General features: G+C 34.6%; 2 protein-coding genes across 6 annotated transcripts; one reads left to right on the plus strand and one right to left on the minus strand.

The window, feature by feature from the left end:
• Positions 1-1,303: 1,303 nt before the first annotated feature.
• LOC110097582 lies at positions 1,304-2,943 on the minus strand. The gene is made up of 2 exons (XM_020824056.2): positions 2,598-2,943; positions 1,304-2,031 (listed from the first exon to the last, which is right to left on the minus strand). The coding sequence occupies exons 1-2, from the start codon at positions 2,808-2,810 to the stop codon at positions 1,594-1,596; spliced, it is 651 nt and encodes a 216-aa protein (XP_020679715.1). The 5' UTR covers positions 2,811-2,943; the 3' UTR covers positions 1,304-1,593.
• Positions 2,944-10,403: 7,460 nt separating this feature from the next.
• On the plus strand, positions 10,404-25,706 carry LOC110097532 (DNA excision repair protein CSB). 5 transcript variants are annotated; one of them, XM_028694037.1, is made up of 8 exons: positions 10,404-10,591; positions 10,742-10,863; positions 13,815-13,943; positions 19,784-20,323; positions 20,497-20,896; positions 21,668-23,124; positions 23,875-24,285; positions 24,933-25,706. In XM_028694037.1, the coding sequence occupies exons 3-8, from the start codon at positions 13,851-13,853 to the stop codon at positions 25,560-25,562; spliced, it is 3,531 nt and encodes a 1,176-aa protein (XP_028549870.1). In that variant the 5' UTR covers positions 10,404-10,591; positions 10,742-10,863; positions 13,815-13,850; the 3' UTR covers positions 25,563-25,706. The 5 variants fall into 5 exon arrangements, with proteins under 5 accessions (XP_028549870.1, XP_028549872.1, XP_020679616.1 ...); XM_028694039.1 differs by having other exon boundaries at positions 10,792-10,863; XM_020823957.2 differs by having other exon boundaries at positions 10,404-10,863.
• The last annotated feature ends 557 nt before the right edge of the window (positions 25,707-26,263 follow it).

A 26,263-nucleotide genomic window follows, 5' to 3' on the forward strand; every position in this document is an offset into this window, starting at 1 on the left:
CGAGCTTATTCGGTTAAAAAACTTGGCAAAATAAACATTGCATCATATAACACATGCAAGTTCTATTTATCACATTATGGAAATATCCCATGGTTTAGCTACAATAATGATAGAGAACAACCCAATACCTTATTTAGTATCTCAAAATTAACAATAATTTGCTATTTCAATAATTCAAGATAATTCTTTAAAAAAATATATATTTTTCTTAGAAAAAAAAAAACATATGTGATTTTTTTTTTATCCAAATGCTACAAGTGGCTCGACAAGACAATTTCATAGCCACATGGGTTCTCGAGAGTTTGAACCTATAGTTAATGAATAACTAAGATTTCATGCATGATCGTCATTGAAGGAGACGGCGGTCATGCATTGATATCACCTCAATTGATGAATTATTCTGTGCCGATAAGGACGCCGTCCGGAAGTGAATCATAACGTGTTAAGTCACCCATTTGTTGTGTACCATGTGACGTGGCTCATTCTGATTCGTCTCCGCACAGTCTGGTGTCCGCATATAATTATTTCTAACTCCATTGAGGGAGTAGCAATAGTGGCGGAGCTAAAGGAGGCCCACCAACAAAAGAAAAAAAATATATAATTATTTTTTTTATTTTTATATTATTAATAATTACAAAAAAGTTAATCACATTTATTCTTCTATTTATCCCCTTATAACTCTTTTATATCGAAATAAATTACAATCTCAAACATGAATACAAAAAATTAAGAAAATATTTGAAAAATCTAGTTTGTGCCTGCTCGGAGAATATATTATTACCAAATTATGTTCAAAAAATGAAGTGAATTACATTTATTTTGGAGAATTCTTAAGTATTTACATGTCTACCATATAAATCTTTATAATTACTCATATAATATCATAATTACTAAATTATATTTAAAATATATAAAAAAAGACATTTTTTTAGATAAATTAACCATATAGATTTTTTTTTAAAAAGAAATTTGAAGATTTTTTTACTTCAAAGGACAGTAAATTCACAGCTTAAATGAGTTGAATGGAGTTTGAATTAAAACTGAGCTGAGTTCTTTTAATTTAGCTGGAGTGATGAAGAAGATGATTCCAAGCATAGGCATAAGCAAAAGATGATATCAGATCTGGTATTCTTATCGTGCAGCTCAGACGTCCAGACCAGTTCAGGTACGTCAAGGTTGGCCCGTGGGAGGAGAGAGAAGAAACGAATCAGATTCTTTGCTTCAGAGCTCGCATGGCTCTCTCCACACCAGGACGAAACAGAATGAAACCAAAAATTCTTTTACTGACAGAACTATTCCCACAATTAAATCATCCCGTCTCAAAATCTTCACATCATAATAATGATTCTCAAAGACAATTATCCGACTAAAACACGATTATAAGTCTGTGATCTGTGATTTTTCCTCTTAAACATTCACATCTGGTTATCAATGGGGGAGAAAATTGAGAAAGGAGAAAAAAGATGGCAGCTTTGGTGTTAAAAAACGGATCTTTAGTTTCTTTTCTCCCTGGATCATTTGAAACCCAAGTTCCAGATGGAAACCGCTGCCGTTGATGACGACGACGAAGATGAAGGAAGTCGCCGGTGACGCTCAGAAGTAGCCGTTTCGGCCGAGATGGAGGAGATATCCGCCGCATTTGGGGCAGGCCTCGACGCGCTTTGGTACCATGAAGTACATGAAGCAGGACTTGCAGCCGGCGGCAACGAGGACTTGACTGCCGGCGGTGGAGCAGTCCGCGGAGCCGGCTTCGGCCGAGGAAGAGGTAGACGCTCCATAGGCGACGCCCGAAGAAACTTCGGCATTGATGCCGTAGAAATCATCATAGTCTGCGCCTTCGGCGACTGAACTGCTGCTATCCTCGGCGTCGCAGTAGTCTTCGTCTTCTTCCTCGGCTTCCTCATCTTCTAAATCAGAGATCTCCTCCTCCTCCGACGAGAAGTAGCTCGTCCGGCACCTGGTTGTTGTGAGACGAGGATCCTCGCTTGTCCTCGTCCCATCCTTCCAGTTTATGTAGTAAAGCTCCCCAGTCTGACAGCAGAAACATAAACCAGTGAAACAGATCAATACCAAATGCTATAATAGTTTCAAACTTTCCATTAAAATGAGAAACATCATATCCTTAATTTGAACAAAATCAACATAATAAATGCTCGAAGTCTAAAGGAGGAAACTTTGAAGGAAATATAGGATAAAGAATGTAACAGAAGAGGAAGATAACGAAAATGTCAAGCAAAAACCAGGTGAAATGGGGATAAGGAGAGAGAGAGAAGAGAAATCCATATAGAAACAAATCTTGCTTCATAATTCCTGAACTAGATTTTTGCCTTTATAAGCTATAGAGAAAGAGAGGAAGACCAAAAAAAAAAAAAAAAAAAAAAAAAAAACAGATACAAGGCAAGAGAAAAGGTTAGAAGGCAATTAATTGGACGCCGTTAAGTGTTTGGAAGAGAGCTGGGTAGCCCCGCGGGAGCATTAATGATCAATGATTGGAAGAAGAACGAGAACAAAGTAAAACAGCTAGAAGAAGAAGAGAGGCATTTAAAGATGGGAGAATGAGAAAGAGAGAGAAGCATGGATTGGTACAAAATAGGTACCCTCAAGTCAAGGCATTGTTCCCAGTGGTAGGGAAGCGCCACCTCCGAGTTGAGTTCTACAGTAACTCCGTCGTAATCCACGGTTTCCTCCACTGCGGGTGGCCGACTCTCCGCCGCCGCCGCAGCCGGCTGACGTTCCGGCGACTCTGTCCTCCCGCCAAGCGAGCAGCTCCTCAGCGACGCCGCTATCGCCTCTATGTTTGGCGCCGTCATACCCGCTGGAGCAAAGGTAACCACCAAGGCGAAGAATGAGGGGGGAGAGTGTGACACAGAGAGAGATGTGATTGTGGGGAAGAAGAAAGTTACAAAGAAAAGGAGTTAAAAGGAGGAGGATATATTGGGAACCGCCCGGTGAAAAAGGATTTTCCAAAAGGACAAATTTTTATATTAGCAAACAACTAATACTCAGATCAACAACGCATCTCCGCCGTGAAATCTCAGGATCGCAAATTTACTGCGACGCCATGCTGGTAATTTTCTAAGCACTTTTCTAAGGATTATTTGATTATTAACTAGTCTATTGATTGAGAGCTTTTGCTAACAATCAAGATTTTGGGATTAGTCTTGTGTATGTGATATATGTGTAAATTTATTTTAATTGGCTTAAATTTTTTGAAAAAAATTATTGGAACTTTATATCTCTATTTTGAAGAAAAATAATAACACTCAATTAAGTGATTGATGATATTATGAGTATATGACTTATCATAAAGGGTGAAAAAAATGAGTTTTTGAAGACCATATTTAGAGTTTGCAAAGTCTTCTAATCTATCAAAATGATTAAATTATAAGTTCATTATGATGATTAATGGTAGTGTCATATGTTAAGTAAAAATGTGTGAAAATTGTTTAAGTTTGTTCTAAGATTGAATATTATGATGGTAGAGGAAGAGAGTTTATCGTTGTAGCATCAATTGGTAATTCATACATAGTAAAAAATATAAAATATAAATTTTATGGGAAATTTTAAAAAAGAAAAAAAATCAAGGTATCTAATCTACCTGAAGTAGATTTCATAGGCCATGGCTATGAAATTTTAATGCTCAGCCTTTCTTGAAACTAGAGAATGAGTAAATATAATAAAAGGCTCGCAATTTGTGATGAAATTCACATTTGATGTTGATGAATGTTGTTTGGAGGCATTAATGAATGGTTTTGCATGATGATTTGAATGATCTCCTATCTTGGATAGGAGAGGGGATCAAACAACCTAGAATCAATGACTGGCTATGTATGGTTTGAATAACCCCTTTCATGCATAAGGGGGAGCTAAGCAATGTGAACATGATAAAAATGATCCATAACCGTCAATGGAACAAAGTTATCACCAACTCATTAACAGAGGAAAATAAATGAGTCGAAAGGTGAGCCTCCAAGTTGAGTTACTTTAATGAAGAATGGTGGAGCCTAGTCTATAAAAAAAATGTTATATTAGGGATTGAAAATAGAGAAGAGAGTAAACATAATAAGTACTAAAGGGGTTTATCCAATTGGTCCATGCATGCATACTATAGGGCACAAGAATAATAGGCTTCATTATGTTGGATGACGAAGAAAGAGAAAACAAGCTCTTTGAGCCTCTCCATTCTTGATCTCTAATGTTAAAGTATAATGAATTAGTGTTAACAAATGTCTCAAAAAAAAAAAAAAATCATTCTTAAGGTAGAAAGAGTTATTTTTATAATTAAAACATAAATTAGAAGTAATATTGAGGTGGTTGATGACAAGCATATGATGTACAATCAATTTTAGCAGCGACAAAGAACATGTTCCATGTGACAAGATGGGGGAATTCATGCACCAAGTGACAATGTATAAATGGATGATTGACATGTGGTATGCTACTTGTGTTTTAATAACATAAAGGTAATGTACCTCTATACCCCATAGAGTTTACATAATATATATCATATTAAAAAATTATGCTAGAGAAGAAAGTATTGAATTTCCTTGTTGAAGTGTTGAAGAAATCACAACAACAAAAATGCAACAATAAAATAAGTGAAACCAATATCATATAAATGAAAGAAAAAAGGTCAAACTCTTCCAACCCATGTTGATGATTCCTGATGATATATTCTAACTTGCCCCAATCTTATAAGTGTTGCAAAGATAATCATTGTGGATGATGTCTACTAAACACATAAGAAGGTGAGCAATTTAATTGAACACTACAAGAAGACCTCGGTTTACCGTAGCATATTCTGCCGGTAACTTTACGACATAATCTTGATTGTGTGAAAATTGTTCTAAGATTGAATATTATGATGGTAGAGGAAGAGAGTTTATTGTTGTAGCATCAATTGGTAATTCATACATAGTAAAAAATATAAAATATAAATTTTATGGGAAATTTTAAAAAAGAAAAAAAATATTGTATCTAATCTACCTGAAGTAGATTTCATAGGCCATGGCTATGAAATTTTAATACTCAGCTTTTCTTGAAACTAGAGAATGAGTAAATATAATAAAGGGCAATTTGTGATGAAATTTACATTTGAAGTTGATGAATGTTGATTGGAGGCATTAATGTGAATGGTTTTGCATGATGATCTTAATGATCTCCTATCTTGGATAGGAGAGGGGATTAAACAACCTAGAATAAATGACTGACTATGTATGGTTTGAATAACCCCTTTCATGCATAAGGGGAAGCTAAGCAATATGAACATGATAAAATTGATCCCTAACCGCCAATGGAACAAAGTTCTCACCAACTCATTAACATAGGAAAATAAATTGGCCGAAAGGTGAGCCTCCAAGTTGAGTTACTTTAATGACGAAGGGTGGAGCCTAGCCTATAAAAAATGTTATATTAGGGATTGAAAATAGAGAAGAGAGTAAACATACAAAGTACTAAAGGGGTTTATCCAATTGATTCATGCATGCATGCATGCATACTATAGGGAAGAAGAATAATAGGCTTCATTATGTTGGATGAAGTAGAAAGAGAACACAAGCTCTTTGAGCCTCTCCATTCTTGATCTCTAATGTTAAAGCATAATGAATTAGTGTTAACAAACGTCTAAAAAAAAAAACCCATTCTTAAGGTAGAGAACCGTCCGTTCTTTCGAACTCTTCAAGTGTTGGCAGAGAACTGTCCGTCTTTTCACACTCTCCAAGTGCGGGCAGAGAACCCTTCGGCTGTTCACACTTTCCAAGTGTAGGCAGAGAACACTTTGTCCTTTCACACTCCATGAGTGTCGACAGAGAACCGGATCTCCTTGACAGATTTTCTCACAAGAAATCTAGAAGGACGAGAGAAAAGAGTGAAGTAATCAAAAATCACAATTGGATATTCTTACCTTCGAGTATCAAATGAATCCTTCACGCTCTAGTAGTAAGAATCCTCCTTCAAACACTCTCTCATACTCCCTCCTTCACTCTTCCTTTAGTTTACACGAAGATTAGTAGGTAAAAAGATTACATGATAGTTTTAAGTGGACCTTATATAGAAAAGACACGAAAAACTGTCAAAAAACTGCTGACTTTCAAGTCTGTACACAGTCGATCGTCCCGGACGATCGTCAGATCGTTTTGTATGAATAGTGTAAAAACAGTTGCATATAAACCCAATGTATATTGGTACGAACTGACTTCGTACCCGATCATCGTCCCGTACGAACTAAGTTCGTCTTGAGACGAAAAGTTATATCAAGGGTTTGTTCGGACAAAACTGCAGGACGGTCCCAAATTTTTAAGGAACAGAGGACATCGTCCTGGGACGAAGATATATGAGTGTTTGTTTGGAGGAATAGTTCATGTCATGTGTCCATAGAACTTCGTCCTGATACGAACAAGATTAATCGTCTGGACTATCAGCACAAAGTGAAAATCCAGAGCCAATCTTCCTGGGACGAATTATGCACTTCGTTCGGACGATCAATACAAAGTGAGAAATCCAGAGCCCATCATCCTGGAACGAATGGTACACTTCGTCTAGATGAACAGTTCAAAGTGAGAATCCAGAGCACATCGTCACGGGATGAATACGGAAATTCGTCTGTACGATCAGGACTTAGAAACATTTTCTCAGTTCATGTTCGTTCCATTGCTCTTCCGAGGGGATAACTGACCTGATCGTCCCGTATGAAGTTGGTTCGTCCCATACGATCAGTATGGTTTTTTAAAGATCTCCCCAAGTGTGTGTGAGCTATGCTACTCAATTACAATTACAATCTCTCAAACTCAATAGAATGAAAAATACAGACTTCAATTTACAAACTATGATGTGCTGAATTTGATTTGAAGTCCTCAGTAGTCTAGAGTACGATTATCCTGAAATTTTAGTCCACACAAGAGCAAAAATAATTCTTCTAAAAAGTGTTAGGAGAATATAATACTTAAAACAATAATATTTGGAATCATCAAAACTAAACAAGTTGTAAGAATGTAAAACATGCAAATAACAACTCTCTTAATACATATATCCTCTTGCAAATGTCTAATGAAAAAATTCATGAAAAAAATAAAATCTTACAGTGAAAGAAGTCAGCGATTGAGGCGGCGAACGTCGGCAAACTAAGTCGAAGTTAGTTGGGTGAAGGGTTGGTCTCGACAACGGCGATGTTCGACAGAGGCGATGGAGGTGACATGAAAGAAGGGAAATAAACCCAACTAACGCCGGAGGCGGTGATCGTCGGCAAAGTGCAGTGTTAAATCAAAAAAAAAAAAAAAAAACTTACGATGGATTTTCCTCAAAACAGTGACGTTTTGTCGGTGACGGATGCGGTGAGCATCGGCAAAGTCCGTGGAAGTCTAGACGGTCTTGGCGATGGCGAGGTTCGCTGGGGTGACGACGACGAGTAGAGATGAAATCAAAACGACGAATGAAATAATGAGCCAGACGGGCTTGGGAAAGAAATACGGCTTTAACCGACGGATTCTCCGGCGAAAACTACGTCGGTAGTGTTTCCGTCGGTTTTTTTGATGGTAATTTTTCGTTGTGTTTAAAATGACCGGCATAATATCCGTCGGTACATACACCGGTAATTTCCGGCATGAAATGCGCCGTATTATACAATTTGCTTACATATTACAATGTATTTTTCAGCAGAAATGTCGTCGGAATCATACCGACGTAATTTTCACCGGTAAATATGTCGTAATATTACCGTCGCATAAAACGCCAATAAAAATGTTGTAGTTTCCGCCGTATACATATCCGCCAGAAGCTCCGACGCTAATCGTGCATTCTCCTATAATGCATTACTTAATCACATACTCAAATTTATTTTTAATGTGTTGCAGTAAATAAAATATAATTAAACTTAATTCAGAAAAGTGCTCAAATGTCTTAACGGTAGGCAACCGAAAACCTACTTAATAGACATTTACATTTTTAGAAATTATCAAATTACCTAAGGTCATGCATAATAATATTCTAAAACTTTAATTGAACAAAAGCATTATTTTTTATGTCTAAATAAATGTCTGAATTGGTAAAAATATTATTTTTTAAAAATCACATGAAAAAATCTCAAATAAATATTCAAAACATTCATAATCTCAATATTGATAACTTATAAAAAATTACGTACTTAAGCTTTGCTAACATAAAATTATCCACATTTTATAAAAAAATTCCAAAATTATCAAAATTTTGAAATAAAAAAATAGGTTAATAATTCCTTACAATTAGACGAGCATATCTTCCAATTGGACCGATTGACGAAAATTGTTCTATGGCCTCCAAACCCTAGATTGCTTATTCTCTCTCCTATATTTTCTCAATTTCCCCTAAGTCTTTTATGATAGCTGATTGAATAAAGGAAATGGTTTTAAGAAATAAAGATTAAGTGTTTATGATAAAATAATAATGTAATAATAATATAATAATATAATTTAATCAGTATATAATTTATAAAATCATTTTGGATTTTCAAAAATTATAAAATAATATTCATAAATAGCCAAATTTATTTAAATTTTTTGTGAAAGTTTGTAAAATGAACATGCACCTAATGATCCCAAAGTCCTTACTTGTACCGAAACCTATGTTCCTACTTTTACCAACTTGTGTCATTTTTTTTTTGAGGATTTGCAACAATGCTAAAAAATTATGAAAAAATTAGTTAATTAAATCACTATAATATCTATGTTATGACGAATATAGTTTGTTATTTGGACTTATAATGACTCCTAATTTTTTTTTTAAATTTAATTTTATCAAAATACGAGCTATTACAACATCTCCCCGTTATTGAAGGTAGTGGAAGCGAGGGCTTCATTATCATCGACACAACTGAAAGAACAAACACCGATCGATGATGAATCCAATTTTTATAAAATTTTATGTATAACTATGAGAATGTGGACATCCTTGAAAGCATCTATCTGATCATCCTCAATCACTACAACCAAGTGAACATAATAAGAATCCCCCATTTAATGAGAATCTAGCATATTCTTATTGGTTATCTCTTAACTAATAAAGATATTATCTAATGGGGTAAGCTTACTACCTCTACTTTGGTATCAAAAATACAATGGAGATAACTTATAACTCTATAAAACTAAACACTCTTATCATAATAGAAGGTGTCACCATGGCAAGCTCATTAAAGAAGCTAAGATGTAAAGGCATAAATCATATTAGGGTATGTTTGTTGACATCATTTTTTTTATCTTGATTTTCCTGCGAGCTTGTTCGATCAGATTAGTTGAGTCTCGTCGATAATATCTTTATGTCAGCTAAATAATTTTGAACCAAGTCTAAATTGCTTGAAGGCTAAAGGTTATCTTATGCCAGCTAAATAATTTTGAACCAAGTCTAAGTCACTTGGAAACTCATGTGCCTCTCAAGTATAAACAAGGATGAAGAGTAATAAAAATTGAGGAATGAGGGAGAGAAATATTTGTCAGTATATTATTCATAAATCCATAGGCTTTGAAAGTGCTCATAAGCTCAAGTTATCCACTTTTAACTCTTTTTGAAGCTTTAAGAATGGATGTAGATTATAATGGTGTGATTACATTGAGATTAGACCACAAAGATATATATTAGATAGAAAGTGAGTTATATAAAGTTTCTCTTAATTCTTATGGACTAAGGTTTCCTATGGGTATAAGGCCTTATGCTTAGTTAAAACCTAGATTTGATGTCATAGAATACTCATTAATGATATCAATATTATTAATCAAAATAGCATAGGAAAGGCTCTCCTTGTTTTTTGTAATTTTGGTGCTTGCATTAACAATTATCCATATTTTGAAAGCATTAATATGACTACTAGAGCTTTCATGGATTTTTCATAAGTAACTATTTCTCTTTAATAAAAATTTTAAAGCAATTTTTTTTTTCTAAATTCATTACATAATCTTAAATTATATTGATAGGAAGCTTCTCAGATGGTGTTTGATTGATATTCTTGCTCCTTGAATCTTATAGCACAAGTTTGCTTGAGGGGTTAAGGGCTAAAAAAACTTTGATTGCAAATGAAATGAGTATAATAGAATTTGCCTTGAATTGTCAGAATCTGTCTGCGATGACATTTGATTGATGAGTTTTTACCATTATAATATTATTTATTAAATTGCTTGCTATGTGTTAATCTAATAAGTACTTGATATCCAATTATATTATTAAGAATATAATTAATTAGTTATTTTTTTAAATAACTAATTATTTAGCTAATACACCTACTAATAATTTAATTAATTTAAAATATTATTTAATTATTTTTAATTATTTGTTATTTTATTAAATATCTCATTAATCATTTAAATATTTTTTAATTAATTTACTTAATTATTAATATTTTAAATTATATTAATTAAGTTAATCAATAATAACTTAGAGGCGCCTAGGGTTTGCCTTTCATCTTCTCTTTTCGGCTTCGTTGCTTCGCAGGAGCTGTAGAGATTGCACGAGTCGCTTCTTCGGCTCCTTCGTTGCTGTTCGACTTCGCTTCTTCGACGACTTTACCTTCGTGTCGGATCGGAAGTACAACATTTTGATTGGAAGCAACAACGGGAGCTAGCTGGCTGTGAAGGTAACTTTCTCCCTTTCGCGCGCTTCTTCGGCCGAATTCTGTAAATCCGCCGAACTAGAGGATTTAGTAAATCAGGGATTTACGGAAAGAGGGAAACGGAAGATTTATTCCGCCGTGAGATTTACGGGGCGATCAAATCCCGTTTGACAGGTTTAGCATAAATCCTGCTCAAATCCTGCATAAATCCTGATGCCAAACAGCCCCTAAAGGATGCTTGTTTGCCTCATTTGACGACGTCGGATCAGAAGTCACGACGGGAGCTCGCCGCGAAGGTAACGAACTTTCTCCCTTTGGCGCGCTTCTTTGACTAAATCCCGTAAATGCGCCGAACCATCGGATTTACCAAATCCGGTTTTAAGGCAAAACTGAGAAGAAACGAGATTCTGTAGGATTTAAAGTTGTCTTTTTTGCTGGTTGCAGGATTTATGCTAAATCCTGCTTAAATCTTGCATCCAAACAGCCCCTTAATTTCTTAAATAAATTTTGGCGGTCATAGCAGAAGGTTCTATGAAAATTTGCTTGTTTGTTTCATTTACTTATCCAAATTATCAGTTTTCTTTTTATGTATTGGTAGACAGTCAAGTTGAACGTTTTTATTGCAAAACAAAGAGTGGGTCTTCTTACTGTTCTGCCAAGGTCACCTTCGTAACCCTTTCAGTTGGATTGTCTCGAAGAAGAACTCTATTATGATTATTTGCCTGAAATTATTCTATATTAGAGTTAGGGGCCAAAATTTTCATATATATGAAAATTTAAAAACAGCCAGTTGTATCTGTATTTTTAGTCATTTTCATATAAATGGACTAATATTGTGCCACTGTAGACCAAGGGCTAGACGGTACCCCTAGTTATCATTGTGGAATATTAGATGTCTACTTCAACATCTTATAAATGACTACAAATACAGATACAACATTTTGCAACATGAAAACTACTACTTCAACTATGCAGAAACCAAAGGTGGCTATGAAACTTAATCATTTGATGTCAAACAAATATAAAGCTAAGGATACTGCTAGTGCCATATGGTCAAGTGTCGCCCCAACAAAGCAATTGAACAAGCAGATCATGGCATAGTGCCATTGTAGACCAAGCATAGCAAATGAAAGCAAAATAATAGAATGGAAAATAGAATAACAATATCTACTCAACAATTTTCAACTTTTAATATACAAATAACATCTAAAATAGCTGATTCCACCTAAATAATTAGAAAAAAAACTATTGTGCAATGGAAAGAAGGCAAGCATAAAATTGAACTCTTCGTTTCACATTAGCATCACTATACTCACATAGGACAAAAACAAGATATGAAAATACACAATAATACGAAGTTAGGTTGAAAAGGGGAGGGGCGACGGGATCTTACCGATCATAGCGCGAAGAAATGAGGTTGTGAGAGGCAAAAGGAAGCGAGGGTGCGAGAGGATCAACCGATCCGGAGCTTCGACTTGCACAGTTGCACCTGATTTCAGACGGACAAAGTGAGGCGGTAAGAGGGGAGAAGCGAGATCGCGAGAGGCAAGAGAACCAAATGCGGGTGGCTCCTATGCGTGAAATAATCGGTTAGGGAAAGACCAAATTATCAAATAACCCTAGTTTTTTATTTTTTTAGGGGGGGTCAATTGCCCTCCTGGGCAAAGGAGATATTCGCCCCTGAATCAAACTAAGCGGAGCAAATAGACGCAGGATGACTCGAAGGGGTTGTTTGATCATCAGAATTTTATCAAGATTTAAACCAAATCGTTCATAACAACAAAAATAACAATTTTAAATTCTACATAATCTTAAACCCTTTTTCTCTGCAAGACGACTCGAAGGGGCAGTTTGGTATGGGACTTGAAGCAGGATTTCCAATAAATCTTGCCAAACGGAGAAAAATGGACATCTTCACGACGAATACATCCTCCATTTATACTTTTTTCCCTAAATCCCGGATTAACTAAATCATATGGTTCGGCGACTTTATTAGGATTTATCGGATTTAGCCGAAGAAGAGCGCGAAAGGGGAGAACGATGGTTACCGTCGCAGCTAACAAACTCCCGTCGTCGTCAAAGAATTAGAAGACCGTCGTCGAAGGAACGTCGTTAAAATAATCGATGTGTTAGAAGCTCTATCTCACACGACCTGCGAAGCGAAACGAAAAATGGAGAAGAGGAAAGCAAACACTTCTCTATTTTTTAAATTAGTAAGCATATTATTGATATAAATAAATTACTATTATTTTTGATTTGATTTGATTTGATTTAATTAAGACTTCATTTGAAATTGCTTTCTTTATGCTTATTAAAGCAATTTTTTAGTAAAAAAAATTATTGTTTTACTAAAAAATTGCTTTAAAAAGAATAAGAAAGACGTCCCAAACAAAACCTAGATATAAGTTATTAAATTCAATAAGCATCTAATGTTCAAAAATATAGGATTTAAGACCTATTTATAGCCAATGAGCTTAGAGAATAAAAAAATTTAAGTACATAGCTTGGGCATTGACTACCTAAGAATAAAAGATCATCATAGCATCTAAATATTTGATATTGGGCACCCTAATAACTTTACAATGTCAACTAACTAAATACCCCAATATAACAAAACAAAAAGCTGGCCTATAAAAATATTTAATTTTTTTTATTATATGAGAGACCTTTTTAATGACCAAAAATGGCTGGGAGGCTAGTAAAGTTGTAAAGGTATAAATGTTCCAAACTATCATGATGTAATAAATATTATAGTGATTTGTTAATTATTTAAATGATATGATATGATATGTATGATCAAATACCAATTCTAGAGGTACAATGCCTCTTTTCAGTATATTATTTATTGAAGTTTCAAAATAGAAAGAGCTAAATTTGTATCTATGTACGCTTGATGAATTTCTTAAGTGTTTTTATCTGTTAATTGATAGTATTTCATCTGTCATGGTTTTCTGATACTTATATGGTTAGTTAATCTACTGCTTTTGTATTGATTTAGCTGGTAGTAAACTGCTTTATTATATTTATCGTTTCTTCTTGACCTTTTTTTTAGTTGTCAGAATGTGTTTCTAAAACTAGTGTTTAGTAAAATTATGCATCGTTATGCATTGTTTCCTCACACACTTTGTGAGTATGTGAAGAAATACTTATTCAAAGGTTTATGAGTATATGAAGAGATACTTATTCAAAGGTATTCATTTTACCAAATAGTTTGGATATTGCTAACGATGATGATGATGATGTGCAGAACATAAGTGATGTAACATCGACTCAGAATCTCTTAATGGAGGAAGAAGACGAGGACAAATGGTTGCTGAATAGTTTGGGTGTCACATCTGTTGCTCCTGAAACTATTGAGCGTGATCTATTTACACAGGTAACTATTGTTCCTCAATATGCCTTTTAAGGCTCTGGATAGTTTAAATTACTTGAGATTGTCGTAATTTACTGGTTGTGTGAGTTCTTTTCATTAACTCTCTGCATACCTTATGAGGTCAACCAAAGATTTAAGAGGAAAGTTAAATGCGTAATTGTACTGAATATCTTTGTTGTTTCCTTGTTATACGTTCTTTTTTATTCCCTTGGTATAGGATTATACTTGCGTAGTTAATCATCGTACATAATTATTAAACTAAGAATGGCACGATATTTTGGGGGGCTTTCTTGTTCTGATGTTGTGTTTAGTTTAGTAATTTAGTATGCTAAAAAATTAGTTTGTTTAAGAAGTTCATAAGAATTTCAGCCAAAAATACAAAATCCTTTTTTTTTACTGTATATGGGAATTTCTAGATCAATTTAGTTGTTATCAAAAGTCATTAGACTTGGTTCGACTTCAACGCCTTTTATGATGGTCGAGCTTAGAATTTTGACTTTTTAACTAATTTTCTTGATGCTAATATTCATTATTTTAGTTGATTGTTTATCCGGTTATTTTGTTGTAGGTGGTTCTTAATCGTAATTTATGTTTATTTATATATATCATATTATATTGAAGTCTTGTGTCTGAGAGGAACCATTTTATCATTGTTTGACTCTTTTTATTCTCATATGATAGCATTTTGGTATATTTAGTAGTAATGCTTCGGAAGCTTCTTTTTCTTTAATTCAGTGGACCTTTTTTATTCATGTTGCTGCTCTCTTATTTATCCTTAACTGAAAAAAAAGTTAGGAAAGGAAAATTTTATCCAAAAAAAAAGTCTTTTAATGCTGCAGGCAATGATCCAGAGACTTTGTTTTGGAAGTAGTATTCATCTTTCTTAGCTCTTTAATGAAACACTCTCTGTGAAGGTCATTTTTTCATTAATTGTTTGATAAATAAATTCATTTGAAAGTAAAATGTGTTTGCACAGGTTAGTAAATTATTAACAAAAAAGGGAAATTTAACAGAAAATTTCTTTTGGTATATTTAACTGCATGATAAATGAAGTTTGAATGCTGAAAAACGTTATTTTCTCATGTGCTAATTTTCTTTCTTTGAAATCTTACTGAGTTTTGGTGTAAATTGTGAGCTCAACAGATTTGGATGCATTTATTATTCACAAATGATTCATCCGCAGTGCTTGGACAGTTGGATAAAAGAAATGCTTCCGAATTTGTTAGTGTTTTTTTTCCCCTCTACAAACAACCGTGTTAGAAATATTGACCATTAAAATTTCAAGGGTAGAACCTAAGGTTAAATTAATAAATATTGTTCAAAATCATTTCTAAAGAATGGATTTGATACCTCAGACGGCTATGAACATGAACAAATGAAGAATATGATTCATAATGTCATCTCATATAGTTGGGAGAACAATAATAATGATGGTGATGAAATTTTCAAATAATAAATTTTTATCATATTCTAAATATCTTTTTAGGCTTAGAAAATTTGCTTTATTATTGAAGAACTAATTTAGTTTTACATTGAGAAGATCTACTTTAGGGACAGAATGCAAAGTGAGTATATATATATGAAAAGGTTAAAGTAGCTATAGTGGCAAATAAGATTAGATAGAGTTGTCTTAGATGGTTTATTCACATAAAGTGTCGGCCTTCTGATGACCCGATTAGCAGAGTAGATGTATTAGATTTGGTCTATGCTAAGAAAAGTAGAGGTAGACCTAAAAAGGCTTGGTTAATATTAGAAATAATATTTTTTTATTAGATTTAAATGAGAATTTGACTCTTAACAGGATACACAATGAAGAAAAATGATTCATGTTGTTGACCCCACGTAGTGGGATAAAGGCTTGATCTTGTTGTTGTTATTGAGAAAAATCTATTTCTAACATGATTTTGTATTAAATGATTACAATTTAGTATCATAAGCACTATTTTAATGGCATTAGTAGTCATCAAATGATAAAATATGCATGTAGAATGTAATGTTAGCCATTAAAAGAGAAGCATAATATTAAGATAAGTGTTGTAGAGATGAGGATGCTCAGGTGGATGAGTGACTTTGGTCTTAGAGACAGGATATGAAATGAGCATATACGTTAAAAGGTTTGAGTAGCTCCAGTAGAAGATAAGATTAGAGAGAATCGCCTTAGATGATTTGGTCCCGTAAAACAACGACCTTCCGATGACTCGGTTAGGAAAGTAGATGTATTAGATTTGGATTATATTAAAAAAGGTAGAGATATATCTAAAAAGGCTTGGTTATAAAATATTAGAAATGGCCTTTCTTTATTAGATTTTAATGATAATTTGACTGAGAAAAAAGGGTTCATGTAGCCGACCCCATATGGTGGGATAAAGGCTTGATGATGTTGTTGTAGTAATTTAAATTTGTATTTTTTGACTACAATTTGTTGTGTTTGTGAAGTGGCCAAATAATTTTCCAACCACAGTAGGGTTTCATCAATGATGAACGATAAATTTTAATGCTTTGGCATTGGTTATAAAGAAACATGTAAAATTTATTAAGGTGAACTAAAAAGGAGTATGCTATTTGCAAAGCATAGTTTGTATATGTGAGATGTTTTTTGAACTTAAAAAAAGGCTGGGTTAATAAAAAATTATTTGAAAATTTGAACAACTAAGTCAATTTTTAGAAGATCAGGGGCTTATGATTGGTAGAACAAATGCCATGTACATGATACAAATAATATTTGATTTGGAATATATAATTATTTTTGACAATGATGGAAGATTAAGTGAGACCTAAGTGCAATATATTTAAGTACTATTGATCTATAATACCATCATGATGAGAATATTATTGAGAATATTGTTTTATTTATAGAAAATAATTACATGTGCAAATATATGCGACTTAAGAATATAATGGAGTTTTTGCAGTTTGATTAATTATTATTTATGACATGAAATATTAAGCAATAAAATTGATCGATAACTAAGTTTATTTTAGAATAATTGAGAATATTGAAATTAACTTGTGGTAAAATTAGAAAGGATTAAAGATAGTGTTATTAAAGGTATTAGACACCTTAAGGTGACCGGATTGCCTAACTAATGCCAGGCACTAGGTACTTGCTTAGGAGATCGGGGTGCTAAAAGTTTCACATAGTTTAATTATGAAGAATGGTATGCAAATTTATTATCATCCTGATTAAATTTAAAATTTATTAGTAAAAAGCGAACATATCATAGTTTTGTATCTTTCTAAATACCAAAATTATAAAATTTTATTAAATAGTTTGTCTAAAACAAATTACCTATAGGACTCAGAAATTATATTTAAAGTTTAAACTAGTAGGTAAAAAATTTGGTTGGTAGCTTAATCCAATATTTGCCCCTTTTTATTTCATTCCTTCATCACATACTGTCTTCTATATTATTAGATTTATGGCCTGTCATCTTCATCACATAGTGGGACAAAGGCTTGTTGTTGTTGTATGGCCTGCCATCTCATAACATGGTTTTGTATGCTTTAAACATATTAAAAAAATTGCATCATAGAGGCAAGCACCCGAGTACCTAGTGCCTTACACCACGGCTCATATGATGGCACCAACCTGGGAGATTTTTAAGGCAATGGAGTGCCCCCTTGCCTAGCTCGGATGCCTTGGAAAGCACCTAGCTCTCCTTGGATCACACTGATTGAATGATAGAAATTGAAATTATATTGGAGAGATGATGAATGTAACACTTAAGTTTAAATAGTGTTTTAGGCATTTCCAAAGAAGCGCCTAAATATATTCTAATAAAGAGGGTAGATAAAATTATGTGAGAAACAAAGGAAACAAAAAAGTAGACCAATTATAAAATGGTAAAAACTTATTAAGAGTACAACAACAACAACAAGCCTTTATTCCACTATGTAGGGTCGGCTACATGAATCCTTTTTCTTCATTGTGTCCTATTAAGAGTCAAATTCTCATTTAGATCTAATAAAAAAATGTCATTTCTAATATTTTCTAATCAAGTCTTTTTAGGTCTACCTCTACCTTTCTTAACATAGGTCAAATTTAATACATCTACTCTCCTAACCAAGTCATCAGAAGGCTGCCGTTTTATATAAGCAAACCATCTAAGACGACTCTCTCTAATCTTATTTGCCACTGGAGCTACTCCAAAATTTTCACGTTTATGCTCATTTCGTATCCTGTCTCTAAGAATAAAGGCAGTCATTTACCTAAGCATCCTCATCTATGCAACACTTAACTTAATATTATGCTTCTTTTTTAATGGCCAACATTCTGCGCCATAAAGCATTGCAGGTCTAACTACCATCTTAAATTTTCCCTTAAGTTTGAGTGATACTTTTCTATCACACAACAAGCTCGATGTATTCCTCCACTTCAACAATCCAACTTGAATTCTACTAATAATATCCTCATCTATTTCACCATCACTCTGAACAATAGACTGAAGATATCTAAAACATGTGCTCTTATTAATGACTTAATCTCCCAAAGTCACAATCCCCGTACTAGATCTATTATTATTAAAATTACACCCCATATATCCAGTTTTAGATCTATTCAAACGAAAGCCTTTAGACTCTAAGGTTGACCTCCGTAATTCAAGTTTACCTTCAAGTCCCTCTCTAGTCTTATCCACAATAAGAATATCATTAGCAAAAAGCATACACCCGGGTACAACCTCTTGCAAATGTCTAGTGAGAACATCTATGACTAAAGCAAAAATATATGGGCTTAAGGCTGATCCTTGATGTAATCCTACTGAAATAGAAAAATACTTGGTCAAACAACCTTGTGTTTGAACACAAGTAACAGCTCCTGCATACATATCCTTAATGACTTGAATATAAACTTATTAACCCCTTTCTTATGTAGAACTCTCTATAACACTTCTCTTGGAACTTTATCATATGCTTTCTCTAGATCAATAAAAAATCATATGTAGATCAATTATTCTCTCTATACTTCTCCATCAAACCTCTCAATAAATGTTTAGCTTCCATAGTAGACCTGCCTGGCAGGAATCCAAATTGATTTTGAGAAACATTAGTGTCACGCCGCAACCTATGCTCCATAACTCTTTTCCATAGTTTTAAGTATGACACATTAACTCAATTCCTCTATAATTCACACAATCTTGTGCATCACCTTTATTCTTAAAAATAGTAAAAACTTATGAAGAGTACTTGCACAAAATAAAATTATTGGCCCTTGTAGCATTAAATAGATGGATGACTTGGAGTAAAGCTCTGGCTACCTACTTTATAACATTTATTGCCCCTTTTAGCATTAAATAGATGGAGGACTTTGAGTAAAGCTCTGGCTACCTACTTTATAACATAGGACTCAGATGATTTGAATTACAAAAAAAAAAAAGTACCTTTCTGCAAAGTGGAGCTAAAGCTCTATAGCTACTCTATATGCCTCCCATTTGTGGAAGTCCAATGGATTTAGCTTAACTTTTTTTTCTCTCTTTTTACCTCATTTTTTCCTTAACTTTAAATATTGTAGGAGTAGGGACGATCCCTATAGCTGACACCAGGCTAAAGATGATGCATGCTAAGCCAGATGGAAGGAATTACTTGGGTTCTTTGGAGTTCAGGTTCTCTCTATAGATAATGTGTTTGTCACCTACTATGAAAATCTCAACGATGCAACATAGAGAATAACTTGATTCTTTGGGCTTTATTTCCAACATTATTATCATCTTGAATTTTAATTTTTCAAGTTTAGACAATCAAGGAAATTCAGTCTTCTCCATAGATGCATTGAGTATTTAGCATATACTTGAAAAATAATAAATACTTTTTTGAAAAATGCTAACTGTAGCTTTGATTAGGTTAAGGTGGGAAATGTTGATAGAAGTGAATCTGTTGAGAGCTCTGAAAAGCATGATCTTGACAGAGAACATCAAGTTGCTGATCCATCATCTTCAAGCCGTGTCAAACTGTATAACAAATTGCAGGCAGTTGAAGTTGAAATAAGTGCTGTTGCTTCTAGTATTACAGAAGAGAAGAGTGAGACGGTGGATGATCAGAAAGTCAGGGGTGATGTGAAGAAGAATGTTGTCCCTGTCCTGCTTACCCTTGATGGGTCTTCACTTCAGCAGGCACTGGCAAAAGATCGTCTAAGTAGTCTTCAGAGAACTAAAGCACGACTCCAAAATGAAATTTCTCATTTTGAAGGGCAGGATTCTGCCAGTAGGAATGAACATGAGGAGTTACTTGAAAGATTGGTTAAAGAAAAGCCAAAGCACAACCTAAAGCATAAGCCAGCAGAACAATCTAACAAGCACTCTAAAAGGAAGGCAAAAACAGTTGCTTATGATGAAGATGCTGATTTTGATGCAGTGCTCGATGCTGCATCCACTGGCTTTGTTGAAACAGTAAGTTGTCTACTACTTGCCTTTGCTTGGTCAAATTAAGGAAGAAATTTTCCTTGTTTTTTCTTTATACATTTTTGGGAGCGTTTTTTTTTTAATGTTCTCTAATGGTTTAGGAGAATACATATCCTTTTAACTTGGGGAAATGTGCTAATAATCAGCTGTTATTATCTTAGGAAAGGGAGGAACTGATTCGGAAGGGTAAATTAACCCCTTTCCATAAAATTAAAGGTTTTGAGCGACGTGTAGAGCTTCCTGGTCCATCAAATCAAAGTGAGGTTATTGAAGGGGCTTCAAATGACAATTTTTCTTCATCAAGCATTGGGAAAGTTGCTCAATCAATGGAAGATATTGCACGCAATCGCCCATCAACAAAATTGCTTGGTTTAGAATCCTTACCTATGCTTGATCCACCTGCTCGTCCTTTCCGGAGGTTAAGAAAGCCTCAGAAAGTTTCTCCAAGCAAAGAGGACCATGAGAAGAAAAAACATAAGCTTGGAAAGTTGAAGAGACCTTTACCAGACAAGAAATGGAGAAAATATGATTTACAGAAGGAAAAATTGCTCGATGGAAGTGGTATTTCTGCTTACCAATATCTAAATTTCAAAGCTACTAACTTTGCTATTTCAATTTTAGTAATCTACCCATATTTTGCTTAAAGGATCACTAACCTCCTACGTTGGGGAGAGATTCTTCTAAGATGTATATGGACTTGTGCAAAATGGAGTATTTTGAATCAGGTGCATTGCAGTTAAACATGAGCACTTGTTAAATTCATAGTCTGTTTAATGGGTTAAAAGTTTATATTTATTTATAATTTTCCTGTTCTTTTGTGTGCATATCAAGTCACATTTTTTGTTTGCACTGGTATGGAATAAGAGGGTCTATAGTTAGTTATCTGGAGTCAATCAAATAAAGTTTTATTTTATATTGACTACTATCAAATATGATTATATTTATTATTTATTCTTGATTTATTTTTGTTGAATCCAACTTCTTGCAAGAGAGGAAGAACACTTCCTCTTCTTGAAGTTGAGAGAGGAGGAGGGAAGAGGGAGGCATCCAAACGTTGGAAATCTTATTTCTTAACCATCCCTATTACATACTACAAGACCTATACTTATAGGCACCAAATGTAATATAAAAGGCTACACACAAAGCTATACAAGCCTAAAACATAAATCTAGGAACAAAGTACAACAATTTTCTTAAAGATTGTTTGCATATGCAGATTTTTTTTTTTTCATTTCTTAATGTTGCTTAAGCAGTAAGAACAATATTCCGCCGTAAATTTCTTCTGGTGTGCTTATGGGCAATGTTTCTAAGCATTATTTTTTTGCTTCACAGATGGGGATGCCGCTATCTCTGATTATGATATAGAAAACCAAGACGAGGCTGCAGATGATGAGGAACAATCTTGTGTGGTCCTTGAAGGAGGGTTGAAAATACCTAAATCTGTTTATAAGCAACTTTTTGACTATCAAAAAGTTGGCGTCCAATGGTTATGGGAGTTGCACTGTCAAAGAGCTGGGGGTATAATAGGGGATGAAATGGGCCTTGGTAAGACTATTCAGGTGATCTCCTTCCTTGGAGCTCTCCATTTCAGCAAAATGTACAAACCTAGCATCATTGTCTGCCCTGTTACACTTCTCAGGCAGTGGCTAAGGGAAGCTAAGAAGTGGTACCCTAATTTTGATGTTGAGATACTGCACGATTCTGCTCCTGTACAGCCATTAGGAAGATCCAATGATAGTGACTGCGATAGTGAAGCTTCATTGGATATTGATTATGATAACCCTTGCCCTAAGAAGCCAAAGAAAAGTTGGGATCATATGATAGATATGATTGCGAGATCAGAAGCAGGTTTGCTGCTCACCACATATGAGCAGCTACGAATTCATGGTGAGAAGCTGCTTGGCATTGAATGGGGATATGCTGTCTTGGATGAGGGTCACCGCATTCGAAACCCTAATGCTGAAGTGACCTTGGTTTGCAAGCAGATACAAACCGTGCACCGAATAATTATGACAGGAGCACCAGTTCAGAACAAGCTTTCTGAACTCTGGTCCCTTTTTGATTTTGTCTTCCCCGGTAAATTAGGTGTTCTACCTGTATTTGAGTCTGAGTTTGCAGTTCCAATCACTGTTGGCGGGTATGCTAATGCAACTCCTCTTCAAGTGTCTACTGCTTACAGATGCGCAGTTGTCTTGCGAGACTTGATCATGCCATATCTCCTTCGACGTATGAAAGCCGATGTGAATGCTCAGCTTCCCAAGAAAACAGAACATGTACTATTTTGCAGCCTAACACAAGAGCAACGGTCGGTTTACAGAGCATTTCTTGCGAGCTCTGAGGTAGAAAAAATTTTTGATGGTAGCATGAACTCCCTCTATGGTATAGATGTGATGAGAAAGATCTGCAATCACCCTGATCTGTTAGAAAGAGAACACTCTCATCAGCATTCTGACTATGGAAATCCAGAACGGAGTGGAAAGATGAAAGTGGTTGCTCAAGTACTCAAGTTGTGGAAGGAGCAAGGTCATCGTGTTCTTCTTTTCACTCAAACACTACAAGTCTTGGACATCATTGAGCGTTTCCTCACCAAAAGTGAATATAGCTACAGACGAATGGATGGACTAACTCCTATTAAGCAGCGAATGGCTCTCATGGATGAATTTAACAATTCCTCTGAAACTTTCATTTTCATATTGACGACTAAAGTTGGAGGTTTGGGAACAAATCTGACTGGTGCAAACAGGGTTATCATTTATGACCCAGACTGGAATCCTTCTACAGATATACAGGTAATGCATAATGAATTATTTTATTCTGCAATATTTTTATGTTAATCCTACAATTCAGTGTAACTGGAAGCTCCTTGTTTGACTATACCATATGAATGCTATAGGTTAAACTCGTTGATGATCTGATTTGTTCATTACCCAAGTATTTCCTTTCATATTCTAGGACTTATATCTCAGTGTTTCTTCTTGGAATATTTGAACAACATGAATGATCAAGTCAGAAAATAAGCCGTACTCAGAGTTTAAATTTAGTCATCCTCTCATCTTTGTCCAGAGTTAAGTGTTGCAGAGATGAGGATGCTTAGGTGGATGAGTGGCTTTACCCTATGAGATAGGATATGAAATGAGCATATACGTGAAAAGGTTGGAGTAGCTCAAGTGAAAGATAAGATTAGAGAGAGTCGCCTTAGATGGTTTGGTCACATTAAACGGAAGCCTTCTGATGACCCAGTTAGGAAAGTTGAGGTATTAGATTTTACTTATGTTAAAAAAGGTAGAGGTAGACCTAAAAAAACTTGGTTAGAAAATATTAGAAATGATCTTTCTTTACTAGATTTAAATGAGAATTTGACTTTTAACAGGTCACAATGGTGAAAAAGGATTCATGTAGCCGACCCCACGTAGTGGGACAAAGGCTTTTTGTTGTTGTTGTTGTTGTGGTGGTCGTCTCATCTTTGCTGTTACACATCTTACCGTAAAGATTAGCTGGATAAATCAGTTCTTTGATGTTTGCACAATTATTATGAACAGGCAAGAGAAAGAGCTTGGAGGATTGGTCAGAAACGAGATGTAACAGTTTATAGACTGATCACACGTGGAACCATAGAGGAAAAGATTTACCATAGGCAGATCTACAAACATTTCTTGACAAGCAAGATCTTGAAGAATCCTCAACAGAGAAGATTCTTCAAAGCCAAGGACATGAAGGATCTCTTCACTTTGCAAGATGATGGAAACGATAATGCTAGTGAGACATTAAATATCTTTGGTCAGTTGTCTGGAGGACTAAAACTTGAGATTAGCAACAATCAGGATGAGCAACCATCTCCAATTAAAGAGAGTTCACCTGGACCCCAACAACAGCAAAATGCCGATCAAAGCAATGGTTCAGCAGATGAAAAGAACATATTGAAGTGCTTGTTTGATGCTCAGGGGATACATGTATGTTACTTTTCTCTTCCTTCAATGCAATTTGTTTATGCAACCCCTTCTTTTGGGAGTTTATTACCGAGATGCTCTAGCACTGCTTCCTAAGAGCAGCGTGTCTACCAATTTCACCATGGCGGCTTACCTTAAATAATAATATATAGAATAGTAAATTCATGTTGAATTGTCGATATTCAATAGAGTTTAGGAAACAATGAAGAAAGATGCATTTCCAGATGATTCATCTGGAAATGTTAAATATAAAGAAAATATCAATAATACTTAATTAGTATCTTCGTAAGTTCAGTTTGAATAATCAACTTTTCCGTACTAGAAACTAGAAACCTAGCTCTTGTTTATCCAGAAGAGTCATAACTCAATAGTTTCGTTCTCAGTCGGGGTATAAAATTCATAATTCTTTGCTAACGATTTTGAGATCCAACACCTTAGTATAAAGTAGAATGAATCAGATTCTTTCTTGTCTATCGTAATTGTGCTTTTCTATTTTGAAAAAGCCACAATTCATAGGAAAGAAAAAACCATCTCACGAATTCAATATCAATCAATAGAAATTGAAATAAATAGAATAAAATAGAACATAAACAATAAAAAGAACTAAAATAGAATATAATAGAGATATATAAAGACTATTTGTTTTTCAGAGTGCAATAAACCATGATATTATCATGAACGTCCATGATGATGACAAAGTAAGGATGGAGGAGCAAGCTTCCCGAGTTGCGCAAAGGGCTGCAGAGGCCTTGCGGGAGTCGAGAATGCTGAGGAGTCGTGAAAGCTTTGCAACGCCAACTTGGACGGGAAAGTCCGGCGCTGCGGGAGCTCCATCATCCATCCACAGGAAGTTTGGATCTGCTGTGAACTCCCATTTGATTGGTTCTTCATCCAGTAATTTCACAGCTGGTGCTTCCACTGGTAAGACACTAACATCAGCTGAGCTTCTGGCTAGACTTCGAGGTCGACACGAGCGAGCCATGAGCGACGCACTCGAGCAAGACCTTGGCCAGGCATCTACCAGCTCCAGACAGAATGCTCAAACCTCAAGGACGGCTAGCAGGCTCACCATAGTGCAACCAGAGGTTATGATTCGCCAGCTCTGCACTTTCATACAGCAGAAAGGCGGTCAGGTCGATTCGTCGAACATAACACAACACTTCAAGGACAGGATACAGTCCAAAGACTTACCTCTTTTCAAGAGCCTTCTAAGAGAGATAGCTAACCTTGAGAGAGATGCTAATGGTGCTAGATGGGTTTTGAAGCCTGATTATCAATAACATTCAGTGCTTCAACGGCTTTTCTAACTATTGAGATTAAGCCAACCAAAATGAAATTTTTTGTTTTGTTTTGCAACTGTATAGTAATTTTCCTTACCCTTCAAGTTGTATGTAAATCTGATTGTCATTATTATTTTATATAGAATATTTTTTTTTTTTAATGAAAGGTAATAAGAATCGAATGATAGCAAAGCCATAGATAACAGAAATATAGTAAAAATCCTACACAAAGAGACAAACTGAAGGGTTCACCTCAATTATTGTGGACAAATTGCATGTTATTGGAAGTAGAATTGGACTCTGATGCCTAATGGATTATTTGCTTACAGCAAAAAGATCTGCAAAGCTTGCAGAAAGTTAAAAAACAAAAAACAGAGCTGCACTGGAAACTCTGTAAGTCCCAGCTGGGTCGGATCCATCACAATAAGGATCTGATTTATTTTATTCATTTATGTATGTGAACAAACGAAGCTTTTTTGGATATTTTTAATTGTTTATAAATTATTTTTAGTATATATTTTTTTAATGAAAAAAAAATACGACAAATAATATCAACGAAGCCAAAGTCATCACATCTGAAGGATTATGAAAATGTTGAGCTTAAAATATATACAAATTTCAGAAATATAATGCTAGAAAATGAAGTCTAATAAATTCATTATTTAAAAAAACATAAATATTTTTAATAATTTCAATCATAT

Source organism: Dendrobium catenatum, unplaced genomic scaffold (genome assembly GCF_001605985.2).
Source record: "Dendrobium catenatum unplaced genomic scaffold, ASM160598v2 fragScaff_scaffold_390, whole genome shotgun sequence".
Taxonomy (NCBI): domain Eukaryota; kingdom Viridiplantae; phylum Streptophyta; class Magnoliopsida; order Asparagales; family Orchidaceae; genus Dendrobium; species Dendrobium catenatum.

Excerpts from the sequence above, each read along its gene's own strand:
- LOC110097582 (XM_020824056.2), bottom strand. The coding sequence starts at position 2,810 with ATGACGGCGCCAAACATAGAGGCGATAGCGGCGTCGCTGAGGAGCTGC. Across the intron at positions 2,032-2,597 it reads AACAATGCCTTGACTTGAGG|ACTGGGGAGCTTTACTACAT; the intron begins GTACCTATTTTG and ends TTCTGCTGTCAG.
- LOC110097532 (XM_028694036.1), top strand. The coding sequence starts at position 12,739 with ATGGAGAAGAGGAAAGCAAACACTTCTCTATTTTTTAAATTA. Across the intron at positions 20,324-20,496 it reads CCACTGGCTTTGTTGAAACA|GAAAGGGAGGAACTGATTCG; the intron begins GTAAGTTGTCTA and ends TTATTATCTTAG. Across the intron at positions 24,286-24,932 it reads TTGATGCTCAGGGGATACAT|AGTGCAATAAACCATGATAT; the intron begins GTATGTTACTTT and ends TTTGTTTTTCAG.